Genomic DNA, 26,935 nt, shown 5'->3' with positions numbered 1-26,935 from the left:
AGCAAGGGTGCAGGAGGAGGAGAGGAGAAAACCATAGGCATCTCTTTATTCTGTAGACCGGAGTCCCCAGGAGGACAAATCTTCCCCAACACCAATTCACATTGACCTGCAGCCAGAGCCATGACAGATTCTAACCATCCCTCAGCCCTCTTTGAGACCATCCTCATTCATAAAACAGAGGCTGGATTTTCATTGCCAGTAAAATTGCACCATGGTCAGAGAGCTCCAGGGGGTTCACCATCCATGACCACAGGAGAGGGCAGACCAGGGGTCGGGACGGTGGTCATGGAAACAGGGAGCACTTCTGGGATTCTGTCCCAGGAAATCATGGAAATAGCAGATAACACACGCTGACATGCACACAGGTAATTTTATCATCCAAAAGCAGGAACAAAATCCATTTCCTTATTGTTGGACCAGTAAATGATTCACAGGACACAATACCACAAAAACATTAATAAATGTGTGAACAATTTCTAATTACATGGGGAAATGTCTTCTAGAAGTAAAAAGGAGGAAACCAAACTGTAGAACAGCACACATTTTTAGGTTCAAGATTCATAAAAAGTCTTTAAGAAAATACATTAGGGGGGTGCCTGGGTGGCACAGCGGTTAAAGCGTCTGCCTTCGGCTCAGGGCGTGATCCTGGCGTTATGGGATCGAGCCCCACATCAGGCTCCTCCACTATGAGCCTGTTTCTTCCTCTCCCACTCCCCCTGCTTGTGTTCCCTCTCTCGCTGGCTGTCTCTGTATCTGTCAAATAAATAAATAAAATCTTTAAAAAAAAAAAAAAAAGAAGAAAATACATTAGGAGGGAAAAATTGGTAATAGGTATAAAAGTAGAAAGGGCAAAAATAGAATGATGAACATAAACCAGAATTTTCCTGTGTATTGTGTATTTCTAAACAAAGAGAAGCTTTAAGAAAACATCTTAAGGGGCGCCTGGGTGGCTCAGTCCTTAAGCGTCTGCCTTCGGCTCCAGGCCTGATCCCAAGGTCCTGAGATCGAGCCCCTCATCGGGCTCCCTGTTCCGCTGAGAGCCTGCTTTTTCCTCTCCCACTCCCCCTGCCTGTGTTCCCTCTCTCGCTGGCTGTCTCTCTCTCTGTCAAATAAATAAAGAAAATCTTTAAAAAAAAAAAAAAAAGAAAAAGAAAAAGAAAACATGCTAAAAAAAAAAAAGTTTATAGTCCTTAAAAAAAAAAACCCAGAAAACAAAACACCAAAAATCTCTCAGAAGAACCTTCCAGCTTTGCAGACGCCACAGGTATGGATGCTGCGAGCTAATCCAACCTACACAAGCCGTTGACCTGACATGGGAGACCAAATGGCTGGGGAGATTCTTCTCCCTGTATCTAGAACAATAATAAAACCAAAAAGGAAGATATTTCGGTTTAAGAAGTATACCAGATTTACTACTTCTTAAATGTATTGTCTCCCTATCATTCACTTCAGATTATTTACTGAACATCTACTGTCTGCACTGGCTAGGAAAACAAGGAATAAGATGGCCCTTGCCTCCAAGAAGCTCACGGCTGAGGGGGTAGGAAGGGTGTCAATGCTGTCGCAGAAGTCCGGAGGCTGTGGGATCCTAATGAAGGCCCTGGCAGGGGTTGCGGCGATCAGAGAAGGCCTCCTAGAGGAGGTGTCACTTAAGTGGAATCCTAAAGGACAAACAGGAGTTTGCCAGGCAGAGGGAACAGAATGGGCCAGGGTGCAGAGACAAGACACAGCTGGTTCAGAGAACTCTAGGTATGGCTACAGCACAAAATGGGAGCTAGAGGTCTGAGAGGTGGGCAGGGGTGGGTCCAGAGTGGTCCTTATGCCACACCAAGTACTTTGGAATTTCTCCCACAAGTGGTGGGAACTACCGTTTAGGCAAGAGAATAACAATGCATTCAACTCATCAAGTCCAGGCATTTAATCCTCATGAAAAAGGAGAGAGGTAAACGGGGGTAAAAAAAAAAAAAGATCCTGAAAGTGGCCCAGGCTCCCAGCTGTTGCCAAACCCACTTCCTCACTGTGCTGGGCACTGGTCCCATTTCCCAACCTCCCTTCCAGGTGGACTTGGCCATGGGACCAAGTTCCAACTGCCAGCCGGGCCCCGAATCCGCCCCCCCAACCCCTACCGGAGCGCTCCCCTTTGTGTCTTGATACAGAGGAGCCGCGGAACTCAGGGCGCAATCGCCAGAGCCACGAGACAGCAAGACTTTGGGAGAGTGGGAGCTGCACACACACTTGCATCGCGCCTGTGCCGCCGCGGAGACTTCAAGTGTGTTACCGCAGCTAACACCGGCACAAGTAAACACACGTTCGTGTCGTCCCCACGGACTCTGACCACCACTCAATTTCTTCTGCTTTAAAAATAAAAATACCTGTTTTCAAAGGAACTTCTAAAACGAATAAAACCTGCTTATTCTGGGGTAAAGACTCCTCAGGTGCTAGGACGAGGGCTGACCCAGCAGCCAGTGTCCCTGTACACTGGGCCTCTCGGCCGCTTCTCCCTCCCCAGGCCAGGCCCCCTCCACCTCTGCACCACTTTCCCCGTATCTCCCCTCCTGGTGGGAAATAGGTCTCACACCCAAATCTGAAACCTAAAAGAAATGAGGACTGAGATCCAAACCTAGTTTCCCAAGTCCTGCAGACATGTGCTATTCCCGTAACACCGTATACACAGAGCCTGGACTGGAAAAGCCTCTGGCTGGAAGCAAAGGGGACTTAACAGGAAAACTGGACCGTTGCAGGCCCCAAACGGCTATTAGGCAAATCTGGATGACTCATCACTCTTCCATTTACAGAACCTTACAGGAATCCTGAGATAAACCACAACTACTCACAACAAAGAATCAGCAAAACTGAAATCACAACAACTCTCGGTTACAAACGCAGCTCACTTCACATCAACAGGAACGAGCGGATTTGATGTGGCAATCTGTGTGTGCACACGAAAAATACAGAAGGCACAGGAGAATTTCATGTTCCCACTGCCAAATATTCAGTGTCCTACAAATAAAATATATCCATAAACACTTTAGAACAGGCGCTGATAGGTAGAAAACAGAACAAGATAGCTTTAATTGTTCTGTTACTCAGTGAACGTTTTCTAAGTAGAACAGATTCCACACCCACTGGGCAAAGGGAGGTCAACGCGCGTGCAGGAAGCAGCCAGTGGCGAGAGACCTGCTTTGTAGGAATGGGGAGGCCTGTGGGTTTCTCCAAACCTCACAGACTGCTAATCTCCCACGGTGTCCTAAACTTCCTACTGCATCACCCCTCCCAGGCTGGCCATAACCTCACCAGGGACAGATAGAAGGCAGACTGGCAAAGTATCTAGACACAGAAATCTGGGAGTTCCCATAAAGACCCAGTGTACGATTTCCCAAGAGTGCCAGTGCACGGAGTGCATACACTCAGAAGGCCGAATGAATCTTGCACCAAACAAATACATTCTCCTTTCCCCCACTCCCCAAAACTATCTTGCTTACAGGTGTGAAATTCCTTTTTTTAAAAAGATTTTACTTGAGAGAGAGAGAGTGAGTGACAAGCAGACTGTGCTAAGCACAGAGCCTGACATGAGGCTCGAACTCACAGCCCCGAGATCATGACCTGAGTCGGACGCTTAACCGAAGGTGCCATTCAGGCCCCTCACGGGTGTGGGATTTCTAAGGACATCCGCACCTCCCAGAAGCCAGGGCAGAAACACTACAGAGAAATCAGTGTAGCCTGCGAGGTTTATCAGGAACACGATCTGGCTCCTGAACGGGACGTGTGTAAGCAGATGTGGAGGACGAAGAAGTTCCTTCTCAGTTCGGCTCACGCCCCTCCTGACTGCCTCCAACGCTCCACAGCAGGTGCCTGCCCGCCCCACCGGAGACAAACGGGAATTTCCAGGTCCACACCCAACGAAAAGTGGCTGAACTTTAAAGGTTTCTTTCCTCAAACAGAAGTTTCCTAACCCACCCAAGGGAAGGACAACAGATCATCAGACCCACTGGGACACAGAACATGTTCTCGTTCCCTTAAGTTCAACATCTAGCAGCGAACTGGCGGGATCACGGGAAAGCCGGGCTGGTGGCCAGCTCTTACCCAAGTCATCAAACACGCAAAGGAAGTCAATCCCGTTCAGCCTTCAGGACTGATTCAATCCTTTGTTTCTCGCGTCTCCTCTTCTGCTGCTCCTCTCCTGGGCAGGTTGGCACTTACTAGCATTCACTCACTCATTCATTCAAGTAATAAGGCAGACAGATCCCTAACAACTTCTGGTGAGGCGCAAACACAGCGATCACTGTGCCAAGCACTCTGTACGCTCGGCCTTGGTACTGCCATTTTGGAGATAAGAAACCGAGGTCCAGGGAAACGGAGCCAGGTGCCCAGCTACCCACCAGATGGGCAGAACAGAAACTCACGCCTCCGGCTCTACGACTGCACTCTCTGAATGCCCTGCGGGGTCTTGGTCTCCGGGATGGAGGCACCACGGGACGCCTCAGGGGTGCAAGCCTTTTCACTTCCACTGTGTGCAGCGCCCCGGATGCTAAAATGTGCCCTAGAGCTCAGAGGCACTGTCAAGACAGGACCTCGAGTGAGATTCTCAACACCGTGCAAGGCAGCTGCTGCCCCCAGCCAGAGGAGAGAACAGGCCACCTTGCCTCAGCCTCCTGCCCTCCCCCGGGGGTCCTAGCCAATGGTGCTTTCTGCAGGCTTCCCTCAGCTCCATTCAGATTCGCTTCTTTCCCAACCGCATCGTGTGCTGCTTTCTTTGCGTCGACGAGAACAAAGGCTAAAGGTAAAGTCCCAGATCGGCACCTAGACCATCCAGACTAGCGCCCAACAATGGAGCTTCCCACAGGGACGGAAAAGCACAAATGTGGGCTGTCCACCGAGCCCCAGAATGTGGCTTGTGCAGCTGAGGAGTCAGACTGCTGACTTTCATCGTCTAAACTGCTGCGTGTGCCTAGTGGCTGACATACCGGACAGCTCAGGCAGCACCCGCCTCTAACGTAAGACCCCAGAGGACAAAAGAGGCGAGGCCGAAGGGCACGCAAGGCAAAAGGCACCGTGGGACCTGAGTCTGCTGGTTTCTGCTTCTCAACGAGCTTGGGGCCCCCATCCCTCGTTCCTCTCCTGACACCCTGCGGCTTATTTCTCCCTGGCACCTAACACCTGACATGGAGCATCTTTGTAACCGTGCACCCGCAGTGGACTACAAATGGCACCTGTTACTTTCATTTGGGGAATGGGGTTGTCGGCAGCCTGGGGAGGTGTTTGCTGAGGACACGGAAGATATCTCAACTCAACCATCTGACAAATGTTTACTGAGTTCCAACGAGGTGCCCGCACGGGATGGGTAAAACTCAGGCCCTCAAGGGGCACCCAGGCTGGGAGGGGACCCACCGATGGCACCGAACAATGGTGGCTGCTTGGGCTGGGAGCCAGGGACTCCACTCTTGGGGCAATCTTCAGTGGGCTCCTCTCATGCAGTGTGGGCAGCAGTGAGGGGCAGAAGTGCAACCTGCTCCAGAAGGGGGTCGCCGAGCCTGGGGGAAGAGGAAAGGAGTGCTGCAAGCAGATGAGCCGCTGATTCGGGAAGGTTCCTCCTGCTGGAGAAGACCACCTGCCCCATTCTCCGTTTGACATGTGGGACACAGTAACTTGCTGCCAGTGCGGGGGGAGTTAAGTGGCAGAGCTGGGATGATATCCATCCCTGTGACATCTGGGAGGCTTCACTGCGGCCTCCACGGCCCTTCCCACACAGGGCTGCAGCCCACGACAGCCCGGGCAACGGCAGCTGCTGGGACCTCCCTGAGCACCCAGGTCTTCACCTGCATGCACCCCACACTGGGGCTCAAGGGGCTCTGGTCCCAACAAACGCTCTGGGAGTGCAGATGCAGGAGGGACCAAGGACCTGAACACCCGGGAAATCGGGCCCATCAGAAGGACGGCAGCCAAAGCCACAGCACCTGGGCAGCTTCTGGGACACACATAAACCCACACCCAACATCTTCTCTGTGCCCCCTCTGGTGGGAACAAGGGCACTCTGGGACACACAGAGGCGCGTGAGGCTGGAGGGAACCCTTCTGACAGTGCGTAAGCATTTGCAGAAACGATGCAAGGATGCAGATCCTCAGAGAAGCATGGAGAAGGTGTTCCTGAGTGAGAGAGCCCCACTGTGTGCAGCCGTGGCCCCAGGCAGGGAGGCTGTCCAGGCTGGTGCCTGGTGGGGAATGCCAAAGGAACATGGGCCGCGAGCAGCCAGCTGGAAGGAGGATGGGGTCCCCCGGAGAAGGCCAAGGACTGAAGAAGAGGAAGTGACGGCCCACGCCCTGCATGATGATGGTCCACGTTCCTCCTGGACATTTCCCCTTGGCATTTCCTTCCCCACTTGCCATCCTGGCCTGGGCCACTCCAGAGGATCACATGAGGTTGCGTCCACGCCAAGGCACAGTGCCCAGAGCAGGGCACCCCATGCCAACCTCTCCCTCAGGACGAGGTGCTGTTCATCAACGGGAGTTTCTCGTACCCGTGGCCAGCCCACCGAAGCAGCCCCAGAAATGACAATGCCCCTGGGATGGAACTGCCGCCTCCCTCCCCCGACCCAGTACCAGAAAGGGGTCAAATGAAGGCGCTTTGCCTCCTTTCTTCAACCCTCCCTGGAGGATTCACCAGATGCGGCTGGAATACCATGTGATTGCTCAGGGTAGAGCTTTACCATCAGACAGACCAGGGCAGGGGTCGAGGTGGGGGCTGACCCCTCCAAGCTCCACGGCCAACTAGCTGTGCGACCGAAGCCCGTTTATCCACACCATGAAGGTACCCCACTACCCTCAGGCCTGGATCGTCCTGCCTGGCTCCTCCAATTCCTCCACCCACCAAGGTCCCCACTGGTCCTTCCTCCTTCTGCAGCCGCTCACCCTCCTGACCTCCCCAGCCCTTACCCAGCTTACACCATCCTGCCTGTCCCTCCTTTCACCCTACTCACTCAGCACAGTTACAACCATGGCACGCACGCGTGCGCACACACATACATGCGCGCACACACACGCCTGTGCCCAGCACATGTACGCCCAACAGGCACACTGCCTGCTCTCCAACCACAGAGCCAGATCCTGCACCCCTCCCCCGCAATCACACTCCCCATTATGACTTTCGCACCTTCTTCCTTCATCACACCACCTCCTCCACTCAGGGGCCCATCCCCGGGTCTCGCTGTCAGCAGAGGACCCTGCTTCCTACTTCACAAGAAAACCACAGTCCCAGAGCCTGCAGGGGCTCTCACTCACTGCGGGTGGGCATGCAAAACTGGATGGCTGCTCTACAAGGCAGTTTGGCAGCTTCTTCTGAAATTAAACATACTCTGACATTCGATCCAGCATCAGGCTCCCTGGTGTTTACCTAAAGGAGTTGAAAACTCATGTCGACACAAAAACCCGCACAGATTTTTACAGCCACTTCATCCATAACTGCTAAATCTTGGACGCAACCAAGATGTCCTTCCGTAGATGAATGAAAAAATAAATGGTCCGTTCCAGACAATGAGATATTATTGAGTGCTAAAAAGAAATGCGCTTCATCAAGGCATGAAAAGACAGGGAGGAACCTCAAATGCACATTACTAAGCCAAGAAGCCAGTGTGAAAAGGCCACACTGTTAGGATTCTAGCTACATGACAGTCTGGAAAAGACAAAACCATGGAGGAAGAAGATGGGTGCTTGCCAGGGGTGTGTGGGGAGGGAGGAGAGCAGGTGGAGCGTGGAGGAGGCTGTGTAGGGCAGTGCAGCTCCTTGTGTGACAGCAGAACGACGGATAGGGTCACTCTGCACGGAACGCACAGTGACAATGACCTTGCCGCAAACTGTGGACTCAGGGTGATGACGATGTGTCCGCGCAGGTCCACTGACTGACACGAGGTACCTCTCTGGTCAGGATGTTGATACGCAGGAGGCTGTGCCTCCACTGGCAGCTGGGGATTCTATGGGAAGAACTCTGCACACTCTTTTTCTTAAGTAGGCTCCATGCCCAACCTGGCGCTTGAACTCTCGACCCTGAGATCAAGAATTGCATGCCCCACTGCCTGAGCCAGCAACACACCCCAACTCTGCACTTTCTGTGTGATTTTGCTGTCATATAAAACTGCTCCAAAAAAGTCTATTAAAAAAGGAAATATACTGAAATTAAAAATCTATATTCACACACAGAAAAACAATGACGCAGCACTGAAAACAACAGAGTAATCCACTCACACTAAATAAAGACAGTGAGGACTCCCACAGACCCCCACGGCCACGTCTGTCCTCCAGCCTCTGCGCCCACATCCTCTGCTTTACTGCTTCTCAATCTAGAGGATTCCACGCAGCCAAAGCCGGTTTGTCCGCGTGGGCCCCAGATCCCACGCCTTCAGATGCCGCTGAAGGCCATGGCTCTGCAAGTCCTCCTCTCTCTGGTTATGTCTGCTTTTGCTCTTTTACTAGGTTGTTCTTAACAGTAAACAAAAACACCTATTTCTCCAGTCTTAGGAAAAAGAAACCTCATACCACTTCTTCCTCCAGCTGTCACCCCATTTGTTTGCTCCCAACTGCCTTTGCTGATAGCAACTTCCCTCCTCTTGCTCTTTCTCAAACTCACTCCACACTGCCCCCACCTCCCCAGCGCCCCTTGAGTGTGGGTATAAACTATGACTATGTGGGGACAGTCGTCCCCATGCTCAGGTTGTGTCGTATGGCACAGATCGTTTCAAGGCAGGTTATTCTTGGTTGGCCTAACCTCATCAGTGAGCCCTTAGAGCCAGCTGGGGCTCTCCCTGGCAAAAGAGATTCAAAGCGTGAGAAGGACTATACACAAGGCGGATTTTCTGCTGCTGGCTTTGAACACTGCGGGGACACATGGCAAGGAATAGGAGAAGCATCTAGCAACAAGAAGCCGCCCCCAGCAGACGGCCATCAAGGAACCAAAGACTCAGTCCTAAAACCACAGGGAACTGAACTCTGCCAATGACCTGACCGAGCCAGGAAGCCGACAGCTCCTTCCTCTCAGCCGGTCAGCACCTGGGTTTCATCCTCGTAAGACCCCGAGAGAGAACCCAGCCATGTGATGATGGGCCACTGATGTTTTAATCCGCTATTTGGTTACTCGTCATCTGCCATGTAGCAAACTAGTAGACAACTAGTACGACTCCTCTGCTCTAAGTTCTGCAGCTGCTCCCCCCATTGTGGCTCAAAGCAGCCCTACAAGGGCCCGCAGGCCCCACAGGACCTGGTCCCACTGACCTCATCTCCACCCCCCCCATGGCTCACTCGGTCCGTCCCAGGCCTCTGTCCTCTTCTCTAGTCACCAGGCCTACCCCAGCCCTTCCCTGCCTGTCTCTGCTCTGCCAGCTGTCTGCGGGGTCAACTTTCCCACCTCCTTCGTCTCTGCTTAAGTACACCTGGGGGGCCCCGCTGACCAGCCTGTTTTACAGCCCGCCCTGGCCAGTCTCTCCTCCTGCCTCTGCTGCCTCGTTTTCCCCACGGCACCGATCACCGCCAACATCTGTGCTCCACTTACTTACTGTGGGTATCATCTGCCTCCTCCCACTAGAATAGAAGCTCCTCAAGGACAAGGGTCTTTGTCTCGTCCACAAACGAATCTCAAGCACCTAGCACAGTGTCTTGGCAAATGGCAGATGCTCGGTAAATATTTCCTTTCTTAAAATATTATTTATTCATTTGTGAAAGAGAGAGCGAGCAAGTGCACAAGCAGGGGGAGCAGCCGGCAGAGGGAGAAGCAGACTCCCCACTGAGCAGGGAGCCCAATGCAGGACTCAATCCCAGCACCCTGGGATCATGACCTGAGCCAAAGGCAGACGCTTCACCAACTGAGCCGCCCAGGTGCCCCTCAGTAAATGCTTCTTGATAAAATGCATGATGAGAAGCATATTTAAGGGCCTAGCACAATGCACAGCACAGTGCCGATACTCAAGAAACTGCGTGTGTGGTCTGCTGCCCGAAGGAAACAAACCACGCACAGCAAACAAAGCACGGGCAGGCAGCACACCCTGAGCTCGGCGGCTCTCGGTGAGCACGCTGTGCCGCTGCCCGCCTGGCTCTCTGATCGGTTCCTGCAGCAGCGCGGGCCCCGCACAGACACCGGCCGCCTGTGGCTCCCGCGCCATGTGCCGCACCCTCCCCACACTGGAAGAACCCCCTCGAAATGAATTCGGCTGGAGTCAGGACACTGAGGACCTTGCAGGTGCTGAAACAAGAGTTGGTAGCAGCTTAGCGTTGTCAGCGGTCGGAAAAGAAAGGTGGGCATTCCATGCCGCAGGGCTGAGCTGCCGAAGACCTACCTGGCACGAGAAGTCCACAGAGGCACGGAAACCCCAGGAGCGGGCTGATCCAAACAGGGTCAGAGGACCGAGGCTAACTGTGTGCCAGTGAAAACCCTCCACGCACAAAGGACAGTACCCTAAATAATTGAGACACCTCACAGATGTGCAGTCACCGTAACGGCAACCGCCCTCCTAGGCTCCTGGCTAAACTCTTCTCTGCCTCTCACGCTCCTGGACGCCCAGGCCTGCCGCTGATTCTGCTCCGCCTACCCCACCCCAGGATGGGCTCGGACTCGAGCTGACCGCAGCCTCACCCCGCACATGGGAGCGCTTGGCTAACTCCAACAGTGTGAGGGGAGAGCATTCTCCAGCTGCTCACACACGATGCCCTCTGCCCACTGAGGAACTTCCACGCCCCAAGGGAGAGCCGTGCGCAGTGCCCCCGTCTGCTCCAGCCTGCAGACCCTGCCCTGACCACGGCGCGTCTCCTCTTGCTCTCCCGGTCCCACCCCCCCACCATCCGATCACAGCACGCGTGTTCCCAGAGGCAGTGCAGGGGCGCCCGGCTGGCTCGGTCGGGATCTGCTGGGCATGGAGCCTGCTTAAGATTCTCCCTCCTTCTGCCCCTTCTCCCACCCCCTCCCTCCCCCTCCCTTAAAAAAAAATAGTTTCTTAAAAAAAGAGAAAAGGAGGGGTGCCTGGGTGGCACAGTCTTTAAGCGTCCGTCTTCGGCTCGGGGCGTGATCCCAGCGTTCTGGGATCGAGCCCCACATCGGGCTCCTCTGCTGGGAGCCTGCTTCTTCCTCTCCCACTCCCCCTGCTTGTGTTCCCTCTCTCGCTGGCTGTCTCTGTCAAATAAATAAATAAAATCTTTTTAAAAAATAAATAAATAAATAAATAATAAATAAATAAATAAAAGAGAAAAGGAGAAAGAAAGGAGCCCACTCCTTCCTCCACACTGCTCACGGCGCCTTCCAAGCTACCGACTCCCCAGAGCCTACGAGCCGCAGTTGAGCACATCCACACCAAGTCAAATGCCTTAAAGATCTGTTTTTCTCAAAGCAGTGGTTTCACACTTTTCCTTATAGAGACCCCTAAAAACTGTGGAATCTTATGGGAATCCCCAACAAAAGCAGACAGCAGGGCCAGAAAGCCAAGCTGACCACTGGGGATGTGCTCTGCCCACAACTCCTCCACACCGTCTCCCTTAAGACTATCCGCTCCTCCCAAGAGGTGCAATGAACCCCCGCCACCCAGTACACACAGGGGACCGCAGACAGAAAGGAGGGTTCTTGAGGTCACACAGGTCAAAAATGGCAGAGCCGAGGTTCGAACCTGGGTCCGAGCAGCTCCAGTTCCCCTGGCACGCTCCTCTCTGTGTGACAGCTCATGGCCGCTGGGGTGAGCTCCACACAGACTGTGCCCCAGGGGCTCTCAGCCGGGTGGGGAAGCAGACCAGAGAAATGCATCAGCACAGCAGACAGCCAGAGGCCTCCCAGCTGCCCCGCAGCTCCCCTTCGCAAGGCCCTTCCCTGCTTCCACTGCAGCTCAAGCCTCGCCCCTCGGCAGGGACACCCAGACCATCTCTGCTGAGAGCAGCATGACGGGCGCTAAAAGAAGCCGTAGGTGGTCAAAGCTGATCATTACCTTCCAGGCCTGTGCAGATTAGCAGCCTGAAACCCTTGGCATCACAGAAACAAGCTGTCTCCTGTGGAAAACATGTGTGTTACTGGATTCCTCTCATCTTTGCTGCCCAAGTGTTTACATGAACACTGTTCAACTACACGGCTGGAACAGAATCCCTTAACACAGTCCCTGTCTCCAAACACCAGGAGGATCCTGCTCAAATTACATTACATTAGTAAATTTCCTTCAGGGAACAGACACCAACATTTACACTCTGCCAGCAGGGTGGCTCTCAAAAGCTGGGTGATTCTGCCTAGCCCGCCCAGCCCTCCCTGCCCAGGACAGAAGGTGATGCCTGGCGCTGTCACTGGGAAGGGCTCCCGCCATCTGGGGGGGACAGGCCAGGGAGGCTGCTGGACAGCCTTCAAGGCACAGGACAGCCCCACCACAAACATTTATCCGTCCCAAAATGTCAATAGTGCAGAAATCCTGATTAACTTTTTCAGTAATAACTTTTGATCGGAGTAAGCACCGCATTAGGACAAGAACTAGAGAAAACTTCAGAACAATGTATTTCTTAGAAGCGGTAACATTAATATTAGCATCACATATAGCTACTACTTACTACTTGTGTGCTTACCTATTTGCTCTCTAACCTTACGCAGTTTTATGCCCCATTTAACACTTAGAGAAGAGCAAAAGAACTTGCCCAAGGTCACACAGCTTTTAAATAGGAGAGCTCACACTGAACCCAGCCCTGGCATCAGCACCCTCACACACTCACACTCTGACAGCACTCATGCCCCCCACCCGTGCCACGCCTGCTCTGTCTCCCCCACCAGCTGTGAGCTCCTTAAGGACCAGGACTACCTCTCGGCTCAGGGTAGAATCCGCACCACAGGGCTTCTGAGAGCCCGGATGAAGAGCAGGTCAAAGGGATAGAGGAGCTGGGTCCGCAGCTTCCAGGGGGCAGTGGTCGGGCCCAGCCAGCCATCCTCTCACTTCTCTGCTCCTGTCTCACCCAGGCTACACTCATCAAGCAGTCAGGGCCACCAACCGGTCCACCCCCTCGGGCCACAAGTTAGGTCCATGACCGTGTCCAACCCCTTCTCTGAGGCCCATTCTCCGAGACCAGCCTTCCACTACTGCCCCCACTTCCTCCTACAATTTCCTAGAAATTGACTCAGTGAGGACAAGGAGAACAGATGGGCACTAGGGTAAAGGAAGACACCTGGGCGCAGGGGATAAAGTAGAGAAACAGGAGGACTCAGAAGCCTGGGCTGGAAACCCCAGAGGCCCAGCTCCAGCCCCAGCCCTGCCCTTGACAAAACTCATACAGGCCTTACTGTGAGCCAGGCCCGCTGTGTAACTCACCTGTAAAATGTGTAGTGGGTTCCAAACATTCTTGCCACAGAACCCTTTTCCCCCTCAAAGGAATGCTAGACTGAAACTCTCCTCTAACACTTTAAGACTCTAGGACAAAAAGCTCACTACACTCAGCCCATGAGATCATATATTTTGACCTGTTTGTCATTAACATTCCACCTGCTTTCCAAAACTGCTTAATGACGGCTCACAATAAAGTCGCTGTCATTAGAAGGCAAGGGAGGGGGTGTCTCACTGGCTCAGTCAGTGGAGCATGCGACTGCCAGCCTCAGGGTCGGGAGTTTGAGCCCCATGTTGGGTACCGAGATTATTTAAATACATAAAAATTTTTTTTTAATTTTAATGTTTTATAAAAGGGGTAAGGAGACAAGAACCAGAGAATAAAACAAAGAAGAAACATTTAATTTCTGTGGCACAAAGCTATGAAAGATTATCAAGAAACAGCAGCTTTACTATTTCACTTATGTGCAGACTCTAAAAGACAAAACAACACAGTAACAGACTGAGATATGAAGAGCAACCTGGTGGGAAGGAAGAGAAGCCTGGGCCAAGTAGGAGAGCGGGACTAAAAGGTACAAACTTCCAGTTATAAAATAAATAAGACAAAAAATCACGGCGTACAACACAGAGAATGTAAAGTAGTCAACAACAGGTAACAACTTTGTACGGTGACAGGTGGTGCTGAGATCCACCTCGAAGATCGTTTACTCACAGACCTGAGAGTTCAATCACTCCGTCTTACACCTGAAAACTACCAAAAGAGCGTACATCAACTACACTTCAATTAAAAAAACAGGGGCTTTAGCAATGATGCACAGTAATTGGTGGTGTTCCCTTTCAAAGGGGGAAGAGGCTCCCCCATGGTGAGACAAGGCAGCAGACAGAGCAAGGTGCTGCCATGATGGTCACGGTGACTGAGACCCGACAGCTTGTTCTGTCTGGGCCGATCTGATTTACACACGTGACCCCATTTCATCCCCGAGACCACCACACGAAGTAGGTCTTGTAAGAGGACCGTGTATATCAACAACATAACAGGCACCTTGTGCTTGGTGGGCACTTACTTAATGCAATTTCAGAGATGAGAAAATGAACTCAGAGAGGTGAAGTAACTTCTTCAAGGTCACACAGCCAGGATGCAGGTGCAGGTCTGTTCAATTCAAAGCTCAGCTCTTTCCTCTAGGCTGCTTCCCCCATTCCGAATCACATTTCCTAATTTGCCCAGAACCCCCACATGGTTCCCAAAGCCTGGCTCCCAAGCCCTTACCCTGAGATTATGATTCTGGGGTTCCGGGATGGATCCTGAGGACCCCGTGTGTAACAGGTACACATAAGAAATGCTGAAAACACTGATCTAAGAGAACAGTTCGGCCACACAAATCGGAACCGCAACCACCTATTTTGGGGCTATGGCCTAAAAAGGGACAGTGACTGTCTTCCCCAGAGCTCCTGGGCTCCTCCCATGGACGGCGGTCCTGGGTTAGGGAGTTCTGGGACGAGAGCAGCTTGCCGCCTGGCTGTCGGCACATCAGAGAGGAGGGGTGCCCACAAGCCACAGCCTGCACCGCACATCTTTTCACTCAAAACTGTCTTGGGCTCACTCGAGACGAGCTCCACATTCAGATGACAAAGCAGCTGGGGCTGCGGTGAGTTAACCTTCGTGCCCACAGCCACAGAGGTCTCCAGCTGACCCTAGCCAGCACGGCACACCACCTCAAAGGGACACCCAGGGGTGTCTGGCTGGCTCAGTCAGCTACGTGTCTGACTCTTGATTTCAGCTCAGGGTTGTGGGCTCGAACCCCGGGCCTGGCTCCACGCTCAACAGGGAGTCTGCTGGAGATTCTCCTCGTCCCTCTGCCCCTCCCCTCCCCTCTGCTCTCTCTCTCTCTCAAATAAATAAATCTGTAAAAAGAAAGAAGGGGACACCAGTACCACAAAGTGCCTTACATGGGCTTTGCTACAACACACATGAGGGGAAAACTGAGTCGACCACAGCAATGAGTCCCCCGACGAGCAGCTAGGGACAGGTCACCATTCCCTTGCACACCCTCTCATGGCCCTTGTGCTGCTTCTCGCAGCACTGCACGGCCCAGAGGTCCACAACTGCTTATATGACTGACTGATGTGTCCCCACCTACCACCCCCGGCCTGTGAGCCCAACCCAAGTCATTACCTGTAACACTCTGATGGTCATACTACTCCCGTACTCCCTGCCAAGAGCAGAGCCAGGGACACACACACTTGCTGAATGAAAACGTTAGAGCACAGGTAAGAGGCAGGTCCTGTGGGAGCTGTACCTCCAGGGCTCGAGGGAAGACACACGGGCCCCGCAGGCCCTGGTTTGGCAACCAAGTGGCCTGGTCCCAGCCTAAGGGGGAAGCAGCGGCCGCAGGGCCAGCGTCGGAACATGCGTCCAGTGCACAGCCCTGCGGAAACACAGGGCCAGGGCTGCCTGGCAACACCAGCCCTGCATTATGCCAGTGGGGGCCGGGGATGGAACGTGGGTTCCTAACCCTCTGCTTGGCCCAAGCAGCTCAAGTGATGAGCATAAAGGGCCCTTCAGAGGACAAAGCTGACCAAGTAAGGCTGCCGATCTGTTAGCAGTGGCCACTTGTGGGTCTGCCACAGCAGGCTGGAGGCCAGGAAATGACAACAAAGTGTGCGAGCGAGCCAGGGAAGGACACAGAGGTGACAGCGAGCGGTGAGGGCTCGAACAGCAGAATCACCTCCAGACCAGGCCTACCCACAACTGCACAGGACTCCGGGCTACGGGGAGAAGATACAGTCACCTGTATGACTCAGGGCCTGCTTAGAAAGGCAGGAAGCACAAAGCACATTTCGGAGGAGAATAGGGCAGCCGGTCCAGATAACCTAACTCTCGTAGAGACAAAGACGGTGTTACCTGGTGAAGAAGCTACTAAGTGGTCCCAAAATTTTCAGTTTACTCCCATCCTCAGTTCCATCCACACAGTCCTGCTGGCGCAGCTCACGAGTCTCCTTGACAGAGCTCAGGGTGACATCAGTAAACTGTGGGTCATCGTCACTCTCCAGGGTCACGATTGCACTGGAGCTGCTCGTGACCACGAGGTCCAAGATGTCCTCATTGCTGACGGACAGTGTGGTTGACAGCTCTGTGCCGAGACTGGACACGCTGCAAACGGAGACATCGTCGCTGCGGTTCAGGGCTTTGGAGGTGGGGCTATAGAGCTTCACCGAGTCATAGCCCGTCCTGGGGAATGTGGACGACTTCCGCACGCTCTGCTCCCACTCGGCGCTGCTGGGAGCTGGGGGCGTGTAGGACGGCAGTGGGCACGCGCTCTGGCAAGCTCGCTCGGGGATGATCTCCGACTCCGACGGCTTCCTCTTCACGTGGACCACGCTGCAGGGGACAGGTTCCGGGTTACTGATCTCAAGGGTAGGAATGCCCGAGTCCACGGACTTAAGGCTGTGCCGATCTTCTAAAGGACCAAGTTTCAGCTTGGGCCCATACTCTTGCAACGAGAGGGATCTGGGTGTCTTGAGACTCAAGTGCTGCAGGTTCTGAATGTGGTTTCCCGGCCGACCATCCAGAATGCCCATCAAGGCTACGCCATTTGTAGAGGTGGAGAGGTTTCCATCAGTCATCTTGGTCCAAGGAGAAACTAGAAAAAAACACAAAAATGGAAATTAAGACAGTGGCTATAAAAGCCTAAGACACACTCCTCTGCTGTACAGCTCAAATGTTCTGATGCCCTTTTTAGGAACAAATCCTTGAAAAAAGTCCCATATATCCAAGTTTTACTTCAGAAGCAGAAGCTAGAGTTTTAGCACATATTACCACGACATAAAATAAGCCGAACAAAGGTTACAGCAGGGGTAAAATTACTTAAACAATCCCCCTGCTCATCATCACCGGCACCCCACCAGTCACAGGTCTGACCCTCAGGCCAGCTCAGAGGTGTGAGGACAGGGCCAGGCAGAGAGAGGGTTGTTTGTTTTTCATGTTTTTTGAAAAATGATAAACAGAAGGGGCACCGGAGTGGCCCAGTCGGTTGAGCGGCCAACTCTTGATCTCAGCTCAGGTCTTGATCTCATGGTCGTGAATTCGAGTCCCACACTGGGCTCCGTGCTGGGCGTGGAGACTACTTAAAAAATAAAATAAATGAACAGAACACCTCCGTCAAAAGTACGTGAATTCATAACCCATACATAAGTGGAGTTCTACTTGTTCCAAGAGAGCTTTAAAATCAAGATGTCATCATCAAGACAGGAAACAAGTTACACTGTGTATGCCGTGCACCTTGAGAGGACTCCAGTACATCCAAGTCAGCCACGGCCCTCCACATGTCCACAAGGTAGGACGTGTTATCCCCATTACCATGGAGGAAACCAAGGAGTAGACAGGTTAAGAAATGGGTCCAAGATCGTAACGTTATTTGGCAGTACAGCTGGGATCTATGGGACCGACCCCAAAATATAGGCCATACCTAGTGGATGAATAGCTTGGTGTGCAGTTATAAAGACCCAGGTAGAAGGCTGGGTCAGGGAAAACAGATAGTCAATAAAGGAAAAATAAAGGGGCACCTGGGTGGCTCAGTTGGTTAGGCGTCTGCCTTCTGCTCAGGTCATGATCCCAGGGTTCTGGGATCGAGTTCCACACTGGGCTCCATGATCAGAAGGGAGCCTGCTTCTCCCTCTGCTTGTCATTCCCCCTGCTTGTGCCCTCTCTCGGCCTCTCTCTCTCACAAATACATAAATAAAATCTTTTAAAAATAAATAATAAAAATAAAATAAAATAAATAAAATAAAAAATAAAAAAATGAAGGAATGAATCAAAATGCAGAATTCAGAAATAGACAGAACTGTATATAAAAACTTGAATACGACCCAGTGAGGAAGGATTATTTAATCATGATATTGTACTAACTGATTCAACCATGATGTTTTACGATTTTTCTTAGAAGGCGGAACCACACTGTACTACACCAAAACAAAAACACAAAATAAGGATCTAATACAAAAACAAAATTATAAACCTATTCCAACAAGTGCTTCTCTAACCTACTGAGCAAAACCTCAGCTCACCCTCCAAACAACGTGGGCAGCACCTCAGCCCCCATGAACACACTTTCAGGCCACAGTCCATCCTGCCCTCGATTTCCTGGGCTGGAGCCCCCACCCCGAGTCCTCAGCCCTGAGCTCCTTCAGGCAAGGCCACCGCCAACTATGTCAAAGCCCCTGCCCAGGACATCCCTGAACTCAGCCATGCCGTGAAACAACAGGATTCACAACAGGAAGACACACGGAGATTCCAATGTACATAAACTTGAGACTTCTACATTTATTTTAATTAAAAGGAAAATACAGCAAGAAACATTTCTAGCACATAGTGAAGAGCTAATCTCTCGCAATGTCAAGAGTTATTAGAATTATCAAAACACCATCAATAGTCTGACAGGTCAAACTGGCAAAAAGCCAGAAATACAAGAGGACATCCTCACGGCAAACAGAGCTGAAAGCCAGTGACCTGCCCGGCTGACATTCGGGTTCCGCCGCTTACCATGGGAAGAAGTGTAACCTTCCTGAGCCTCAACTTCCCCCCTGGCCAGCAGGAAAGTGGGCCACACCACCAAAGTCACGGCTGGTCGGGGGATACGTGAAAGGAGAAGGCTCGCTGAGAGTGCCGGCACACCCCCCGTCTGACCACAGTGCGTGCCCAGTCAACGTGAACTTCCTCTACTTCAGCCACACGAAGAGCTGAGTACCTGCAAAAAATGCCTTCGCACTGCAGCTGACACTCAAACACACAGAGCACAAAGGCTGCACCGAGTGGACACAAGGACCCTTCTCAGAATCGCCACCGTCACAGCACGAGGGCGGCGAAGCAGGTCCGACAGGGTCCAAAGCCGCCTGGCCGTGGCCTCTTCCCCACGCCTCCTTCCTCTGTGAGGGGGCCGGGCCAGCAGGACAAGGGCCTCTTCTAGGGAGCCGAATGACCTTTGATGCCTCTGCTGGCTCCGAGTCCAAGTGAAGTTCCTTAAACCTCACACACAAGGTTGTCAGCCTTTGGGGAAATAAACCTAAAAGCAAAAATGTCCTTCTGCTTGCAACATGCTCTCACACCAACCCCACACGGGCCAAGGCCACCTGTCCTCAAACCCTTCCGCCTGGGGCCACCAGCCCCATGAAACCGGAAGCCACACGCCAGAGCACCTGCCTTCCGACGGTGCCCTGGAGGGGGAGGCTGCAGGCACAACGCGCTCGCTTCTGAAAGAGGCTGCAGGGTGGACGCTGGAAGCCGGCCAGGAGGCCAGCTGCAGATGGCCTGCCTCCAAGTCACACGTTTTCTAAAGACAGGATCAGCTTAAATTCCCTGATCTGGCACAGGGCCCTCCCGACCCGGCCTTACTGGCCTCAGCAGCCTCGTGCTGTCACCCTCGCCTCTCTCCAAACCCCACGGCCTGGGTGTCCTCCCCAGCAGGGCACCCAGAGCCCCTAGGGATCAGGCAGCAGGTGCCACAAGGAGACACAGCACAGTCCCAAGGCCACCTCCTCTGAGAAGCCTTCCCCTACTCTCCCGGGAAGCTGCAGGTCCTCCTTCCTCTGAGGCTCCTTTTGGCCGCGCCTCTAAGACAACTGTCTGCGCAGCTGCCCCCGTCCCTCCGCTGGTTCCTAAGCTACGGGACGGCAACGGGCTAACAGGTTCCAGATACCCCTGCCTGGCCAAATGCCTGGCATGGATTAAAGACTCAAAAATCTATTTGTTGAGTTAATTATTACTAACAACTAGGTTCTAAGAGGGCAGGTTTCGGGGACAGTCCAACCAAGAAACACGTGCGGCGAGTGGGTTCTGCTTCAAGAACAAGGTGAGCCGTGGACATAACGAGATGAGGAAGAAACTCCCTCCCCTCGAGTTCCCGGCAACAAGTCCGGGCTGACCATCCTGTGCCCCATCGGCCAGCGCACTACTTGGGGAGGAATGGTCAATGCGCGAGGGTCCAGGAAAGTAAGAGACATCCCCCCTCTACGCTTGCTTCCCGAAGCTTGAGACAACCACCCCCCGCCCCCAGCAGTGGCCACGGCAGCCCTCACAGGCCCTCCACCTCCTCCAGGCCCACATGGTCAGCCATGCGAGGCATGCATACAAGTTTGAGGATGACCAGTCATCACCTCCCAGACAAGGGAAAAACACGAGACGTCAATACAGATCAGAGGACGGCTGTTTTCACTCCAGGAAGCAAGACAATCTGCATTTCATTTACCAGTCACGAAACCGTGTTCTGCAGCGAGGGGAGAGGGTAAGCGCCCCGAGAGACCGGCACACCCCTCACCCCGCCAGGGCTAGGCCTCCAAGACAAGTCAGAAAGCCCACAGCAGCTCTGCTAGGGACTCTGAATGAGCCTGTGGAAAACGAGTCCATCTTGAACAACAGTTTAATTTTCTTCTCTTTCAAAAGCAGTGGGACAAGGTCTTGACCAAGTTTCATCAACAAGCAGCTTATGAGGCCAAACCCGAATGATTTAGTTATGTCCCCGGCAGGAAAACCTAAACTCATGGGCGGCTTCAGGGAGCAATGCTGCTGCCCACCCATGCAGACATCCTCTGGCCCTCATCTTCCTGTGGCTGCTTCCTGTCCACGGGCACTTCCTCCCCGTCTGGGCTCCTCTCTGGATGCTGCAGGGGGCTGCTTCCTCACACATCCCCATCAGCGCCAGGGACACCGCGGCTCTCCCGGATCCTCCAAGGAGGGTATACTTGCCTTTGCTGCCAAGCGTCCCATCAGCCGGGCTCCACCACTGATTTCTGTACACTTAATCTTCTCATGTTTTCATTTTTCACAGATTTATTTATTTTAGAGACAGAGACAGAGAGAGCATGCATGCAAACGCAGGGAGAGACTCTCAAGCCGACTCCAGGCTGAGCACGGAGCCCAACGCGGGGCTTGATCCCACGACCCTGAGATCACGACCTGAACTGAAACCAAGAGTCAGATGCTTCAACAACTGAGCCTCCAGGTGCCCTCCCCGCTCCCCGTACCCTTAGTCTTAAGAGAAGACAGACACTGCTCCTTTCTGTCAGCCACGGCCTCAGAACCCATCTGTTACAAAGCCAAAGTTTCAAGAGGGCGGGACCAGGTCTGCAACACCAACACCAGGCTGAATCACCATAAAACTACAATTTAATGAGTACCAGGCCCTGCTCTAAGCTCCTAACATGCCATTCTGCTTTACAGCCCGCACAGCCCTATGTACTAGGTGTTATCCCCATTGCACAGAGGAGGACACTGAGACCCATGGCTTACCCAATGGCTCCACTTTTATGTGGCAGCGGTGGGGGTTTGAACCCAAGTCCGTGACTCCAAGGCCCCTCGGTGAGCTTTGCTACTCAAGCAGCCCTAACACAGACATTGAGAACCTCCCTAAATCCTCATCCCTCCTGTGAAAAAGCAGACTGTCTTCTGCCATTTCCCAGATGGGAACAAAGCTGGGCTGAGCCAGATGCAGTGACCTGCCCGTGATCGTACAGGCAAGGCCCCACTTGTTCTTCTCTCTCCAACACCCACGTCATTCCACACTAGGCCCCTTGGGGTCCTTCATGCTTCCTGAGGAGAATTCTGGTGAAACACCAGCCTTCTGGTAGGACTGGTGCCCCCCCCCCCCAGGCCTTCACCTTGACCCTGAAGGGCAGGACCAGTCAGGAGAAACAGGCTAGTTAAGCCTCTGAAATGAGGTCTACCACCCAGGAGACCCCCCCACCCCCGATCCACATAGCTTCTCCCACGTGAGTTAGCTTGCTTTGTAGAGGGCTCCACAAGCACCAACCACTCTGAGTTGCTTTCTCTTTTTAATGCCATGGCTTAGACAAAAAGGACCCTGGAAAGAAAGGCACAGGGTGTTCCGGAACTCGGGGCCTCGGCATTGACAATTAACGTGAGCAGCTGCCTCTGCTCACCAGGCGTGCGTTATGTTGGGCCCGGTGTTCCAAGTTCACACCCCCCATCTTCGTAACCTTCACAACAACCCCCGGAGCTCCCGGTGCCCTCATTACCACCTCACAGACAGGGAGACGAGGCTCCAGAGGTGGGGCCGGCCTGGGGAGGACTCCCGCGTGCTTACTCTTCCCACTGCAGAAAACAATGGGTCAATTTGCATTATGAAGAATGAAAGGTCAACCATAAAAGTAATTTGATTTTTAAATGGGTTATTCTTCAGGATAAAAACAATCCCAAAAAAGAATTTCTTAGAAGTTCTAATATACTCCTTTGGAAGATGAACGGCAACTTTCAGGTGACTTGAACATAACAGAATATTGTTTAAATGAGTTTTGGCCCATCAGCAAGCCAGGCAGAAATTAGGCTTAAGCTGGTGAAGATCCCCAAAGGCTCATTCACAACCCTAAGGAAAAGACATGTAACTTTCACTGCCCAAAAGGGGTTATGTTAAATAAAAAAAAAAAAAAAAGGCACAGGTGGGACATTTTAAATTAAGGACTTTCAATGCACAGGCAGTGGGGGTGGGACCCACTACCCCAAAATGTTTCGGCTACATATAGTGACTTACCAAAGTGACTCATCATAAGTACCTATAAAGTGACAGGCAACTGACAGCTGAGGAGGACATTCAGACTGCTTACCAAAACCAGCACAACTTATAATCTTAATTATTAATAAGAGAAAACCATTTATTAAACATTCACCAGGAACCAAACCTGCTAGGCACCGTCCCATGCTCTACTCACCACAAGCCTGCCGAGCTCAGTGAAGAAACAGAGGCTAAGTCATCTAAGGTCACAGAGCAGCAGAAACTGGATTCAAACCAGGTCTGACATCAAAGCCCACACCAGCTTGCTGGAATGCTTAAGAAAACAGACCCTAAGCTTTGTAATAATCAATAAACTAAATGCTTAACAATTTTTACACGTCTCTGTAGTTAGAAGTCAGGGGAAAGGTTTTTAAAATGAAATGCACAAGGGGGAAAAAGAATGCAGGATCTGGAGGAAGACTGCCTGGAGTTCAAATCCTGACTCCTCCACGTGCAAGCTGTGTGACCTTGCAGTAGTTTAACTCCCCTGTGACCACATTTCCATGTAGTAAAAGGGGAACAATAATAGACCCTATCTTCTTAGGCAAATAAAGCCTTCAGAATCATGCCTGGCACGAGTTAAACCTCAGAAGATGTTGGCTGGTGTTACTTCTTCCTGGGCACTAGATAGGGCCAGCCGGCTCAGGCCCACTATTTTAGCAATTCATTTGCATAAACAAAGCCCAGACTCAGCCACTTTGTGCCTGCAAGCCTCACCGTATGGTTTCTCCCTGTCACTAACATCTCTCCTCACACCTGCTCCGTGGCCCTAAGCTCTGGGCCTCAACTTCCCATCTGTAAAATGAGGTGATGAGCCCAGCCGATCTACCTGAGGTCCTTCCAGCTTGGCAATCTAGAACTCTTTAACAATTCAGGCCCTAGAAATTTCATAACCGTCCTAAAACAAACATTAACAGATGACACCCACTCATTTTCCTAAAATCTTCCCTACATGTTATGTATAAATGTCTATTTTGATGGCAAATCTTCCCCAAGGTCCCCAAGCTCCACGAGCACCCACATATGCTGGGCAGGCATCCCCTGTGTGGAGGCTGGGGACGTGATGGTCAGAAGCTTTGACCCACAGGGGAGACAGATTCTAAAACAAGCTGCTCTGATAAGCAGGTCCTCACTGTTAGAGAGGACTTCAACAGAGCACAGAGGAGAGGAAGTGCAGGCACGAAAAGACAGAATTTCGCCCACTGGACAGAGGGGAGTGGGGCAGTGGGCCGCAGGGCTGGCGAAGCAATGGAGAGGAATGGCGAAATCAACAGAGGCCAGGCAAGGCAGCACTGAGGCTGAATGTGGGGGTGGGCTGGGGGCACACTGTGAAAACTGTTTCACAAGGAGGAAGTGAGCTCAGCTCAGCACAAAGCAAAGGGCTGAGCAGGACCTGTCGGGACCGTGTTGGACACTAAGGTGAGCTGAACCTGGCCTAGTGACCTGGCACAGTCTGAATCTCACATGTGCGTCTTGCCAGCTGGGTGACCCTGGACCAATTACGTTACCTCCTTTAATGTTTCCCAAAGGGTATATTCACTCAATAACCCTGAGCCACGTTCTCATTAGGGCTGGGGATCAGGGGGTGCCCACAAACTACAGGGACCAAATATATACGACAACGAAGACAGCCTGGGTGGTTTGGGGTTAAGAAGTCAGGAAGAAGTCATTCCCACACTGGGGAATGGGTTGGTACTGGCCAGATAAACTGGGCAAGAGGCAGTGTTCCAAGACTGCTGTAAGACTAGCTGGGTCCAGGCAAAGCACCTAAGAGTGTGCAGACGCAACCCATCTGTAAAGGAAGCCAAGGGAGGGATGGGGGGGGGGTGCCTGGGTGGCTCAGCTGGTTGAGCACCTGACTCTTAGTTTCGGATCAGGTCATGATCTCAGGGTCCCGGTATCGAGCCCCACCTGGCTCCGCACTCAGTGGCGAGTCCGCTTGAGATTCTCTCTCTCCCTCTGCCCAGCCCCTGCTCAGGTCCATGAGCATGCTCTGTCCCGCACTCTCCATCTCCCTCTGTCTCTCTTCCAAATAAATAAATAAATAAATAAATCTTAAAAAATTAGAAAATAAAGGATGTCAAGACAACAAGGAAGTGCTAACATCCTACTGATAGGGTTCCAAAGATGCCACCCTCAACTTTATTTCCTCCTCAGGAAATAAAGTAAGTGGATGCCCAGGAGCCTCCTGCACATAGAACTTTCCAAAGCAAAGCTTCCAATTTTGAACCAGAGAACACGGTGCTGTGCAATTTCAAAACAAAAAAAGGGGCGGTTTTTTGGCCCGGTAGGGCTCTGGCCACTAAATGCCCACTACTCCAGCCGAAGCCTGGAATCTGAGGGGCCAGTCCTGCTGCTTCCTGAGGCTTCCACATCACGGCCTCACCCTCGAAGCTTCCTCCTGGCAGCTCCGTGCCCAGGGAGGGCCGCCTGTGGAGCACCCCCCCACACACACACCAGCTCCGGCCTCTCAGCCTGCCCAGCGGGAAGGATCCCCAGGCCCGGTCTCTCCTGCACAGAGGGCGGTCTGTGGCCCCGGAAAGGGAGTCTCTGAGGCCAGCGGAGTCCCTGGCCCCGAGACAGGAGGTCTGAGAATGTGGGGTCCTGCGGTCTAGCGACAGTGGAGCTCCACGGTGGAGGGAAGTCCCAGGAGTCGGGGATCCCAAACGCTGGTGGCCCCCAACAGGGTGGGTCCTGGGTTTCCATGGTTCCCGAGGTAGGAGGGGCCAGGGGTCAGAGGCCCCGACATAGACAGGAATCTTTGGGGGGGGGGGTGCCAAGATGGAGGTGATCCCGGGGTGGAGAGGGTCCCGGTGGCCGGGACCCCAAAGCGGAGGGGTCTCCCGGGGGAGGTGGGTCAGAGACCCCGGAGGGCCAGCTGCGCCCGCCGAGCCAGTTCCTCTCGGGCTGGGGAGCCCCGCGCTCCTGAGGGACAAAACTTTTCGTCAAGTTCCGGAAAAGAAGCGTGTCAGCGCGCGCGTCTTTCTCAGGGGCGAACGAGCCGGGCGCCGCCGGGCCCCGCGATGTCACCCGGGCCCCGCGCGCTCCCCCCGTGTGGGGGGAAGCGGCGGCCGCGCGGCGAGGGGGCGCCCAGGCCGGCGCCGAACCCGCTCGCCCCGGCCCGGCCCGCCTCCTTCTCCCGCCGACGCAGCAGCAGGTGGCAGCGGCCCGGCGCGCCCCTACCCCCCTCCCTTCCTCGCGGCCCGACCCCCGCCGGAGGCCCTCAGTACCGGAGTCAGCGTGGCTCCGACGCCATCCCCGGGGCCCGCGGGCCCGCAGCCCAGGCCCCCCGGGACCCGCAACTTGCGCGGCGAGGACGCTGGGCGCGCCGCAGGCGGTGGGCCGGGCAGGCAGGTGCGCGCGAGCTGCCCGCGGCCAACAGCGGCGCGCGCCTCGCCCCGCCCGCGCGCCCTCGCCCGCCCCGCGCGCCTCGCCCCGCCCGCGCGCCTGCCCCCGCCCCCCGCCCCGCGCGCCCCTGTCCCGCCCCTGCCCGCCCCGCCCCGCGCGCCCTTGCCCCGCCCCCTGCCGGCCGCCGCCGCTCTTCCGCCCGGCTGCCGCCCCCCGCCGCGCCGCCGCGGCTCCTCGAGCTCGACGCTCGCCCCGCTGCCACTCCTCGGCCGCTCGCCCGCCGGGCTCGGGCCCCGGAGCGGCGTCGCTGGCCCTTTTCTCTCCCGAGGGCCCAGTGGAGCCGCGAGGGGCGGGCTGAGGGGATCTTCGAGTCCGCCCAGCCCCCGTGGACACCCGCCAGTGGCCTCCGTACCTGGTCGGCTCCACCCGCGGCCATCTTGGAAGTGGGAAGCGGCCGGGAGGGGGAAGGGGCACAAGCGGGCAGGGACCAGGCCTGGGGAGCCGAGCGGCGGAGCGCATCGATGGGCGCCCCTGGCCCTGGGCAGGTGTGCGGCGCGGACGGGCGTGCACGGGGAACATGGGTTCGGCGTCATCCCGGGCCGGCCTTAGTCTCTTGATCTGTAAAACGGGCAATTCTGATAGTTCTTCTTAGTCGAGCTGTTACACGGTGCCGAGCGCCGTAGTTCCCACACTTGGCTGCGCTTTAGTGTCCCTGAGG

General features: G+C 53.8%; 1 protein-coding gene across 5 annotated transcripts in view; it reads right to left on the bottom strand.

Annotated features, from left to right (window-relative positions):
• Nucleotides 1-26,691, bottom strand: part of TBC1D14 (TBC1 domain family member 14) — a 99,007-nt gene extending 72,316 nt beyond the window's left edge. For 4 of the 5 annotated variants that reach the window (XR_005833377.1, XM_040624849.1, XM_040624850.1 and 1 more), the window contains exons 1-2: nucleotides 26,630-26,691; nucleotides 16,212-16,950 (exon numbers count right to left, since the gene is read on the bottom strand). Coding sequence is in view for 4 of the 5 variants with exons in the window: in XM_040624849.1 (XP_040480783.1) it covers nucleotides 16,212-16,933 (722 nt within the window). In the remaining variant the exon portion in view is untranslated. Of the gene's footprint in view, nucleotides 1-16,211; nucleotides 16,951-26,099; nucleotides 26,252-26,629 lie in introns of those variants that run through there. The other variant, XM_040624852.1, reaches the window with a different exon arrangement.
• Nucleotides 26,692-26,935: the final 244 nt, after the last annotated feature.

The sequence above is a fragment of the Ursus maritimus genome, unplaced genomic scaffold (genome assembly GCF_017311325.1).
Source record: "Ursus maritimus isolate PB19 unplaced genomic scaffold, ASM1731132v1 scaffold_8, whole genome shotgun sequence".
NCBI classification, from domain to species: Eukaryota; Metazoa; Chordata; class Mammalia; order Carnivora; family Ursidae; genus Ursus; species Ursus maritimus.
Note: the sequence above shows the minus strand (reverse complement) of the source record. Positions and strands in the feature narration are given on the sequence as shown.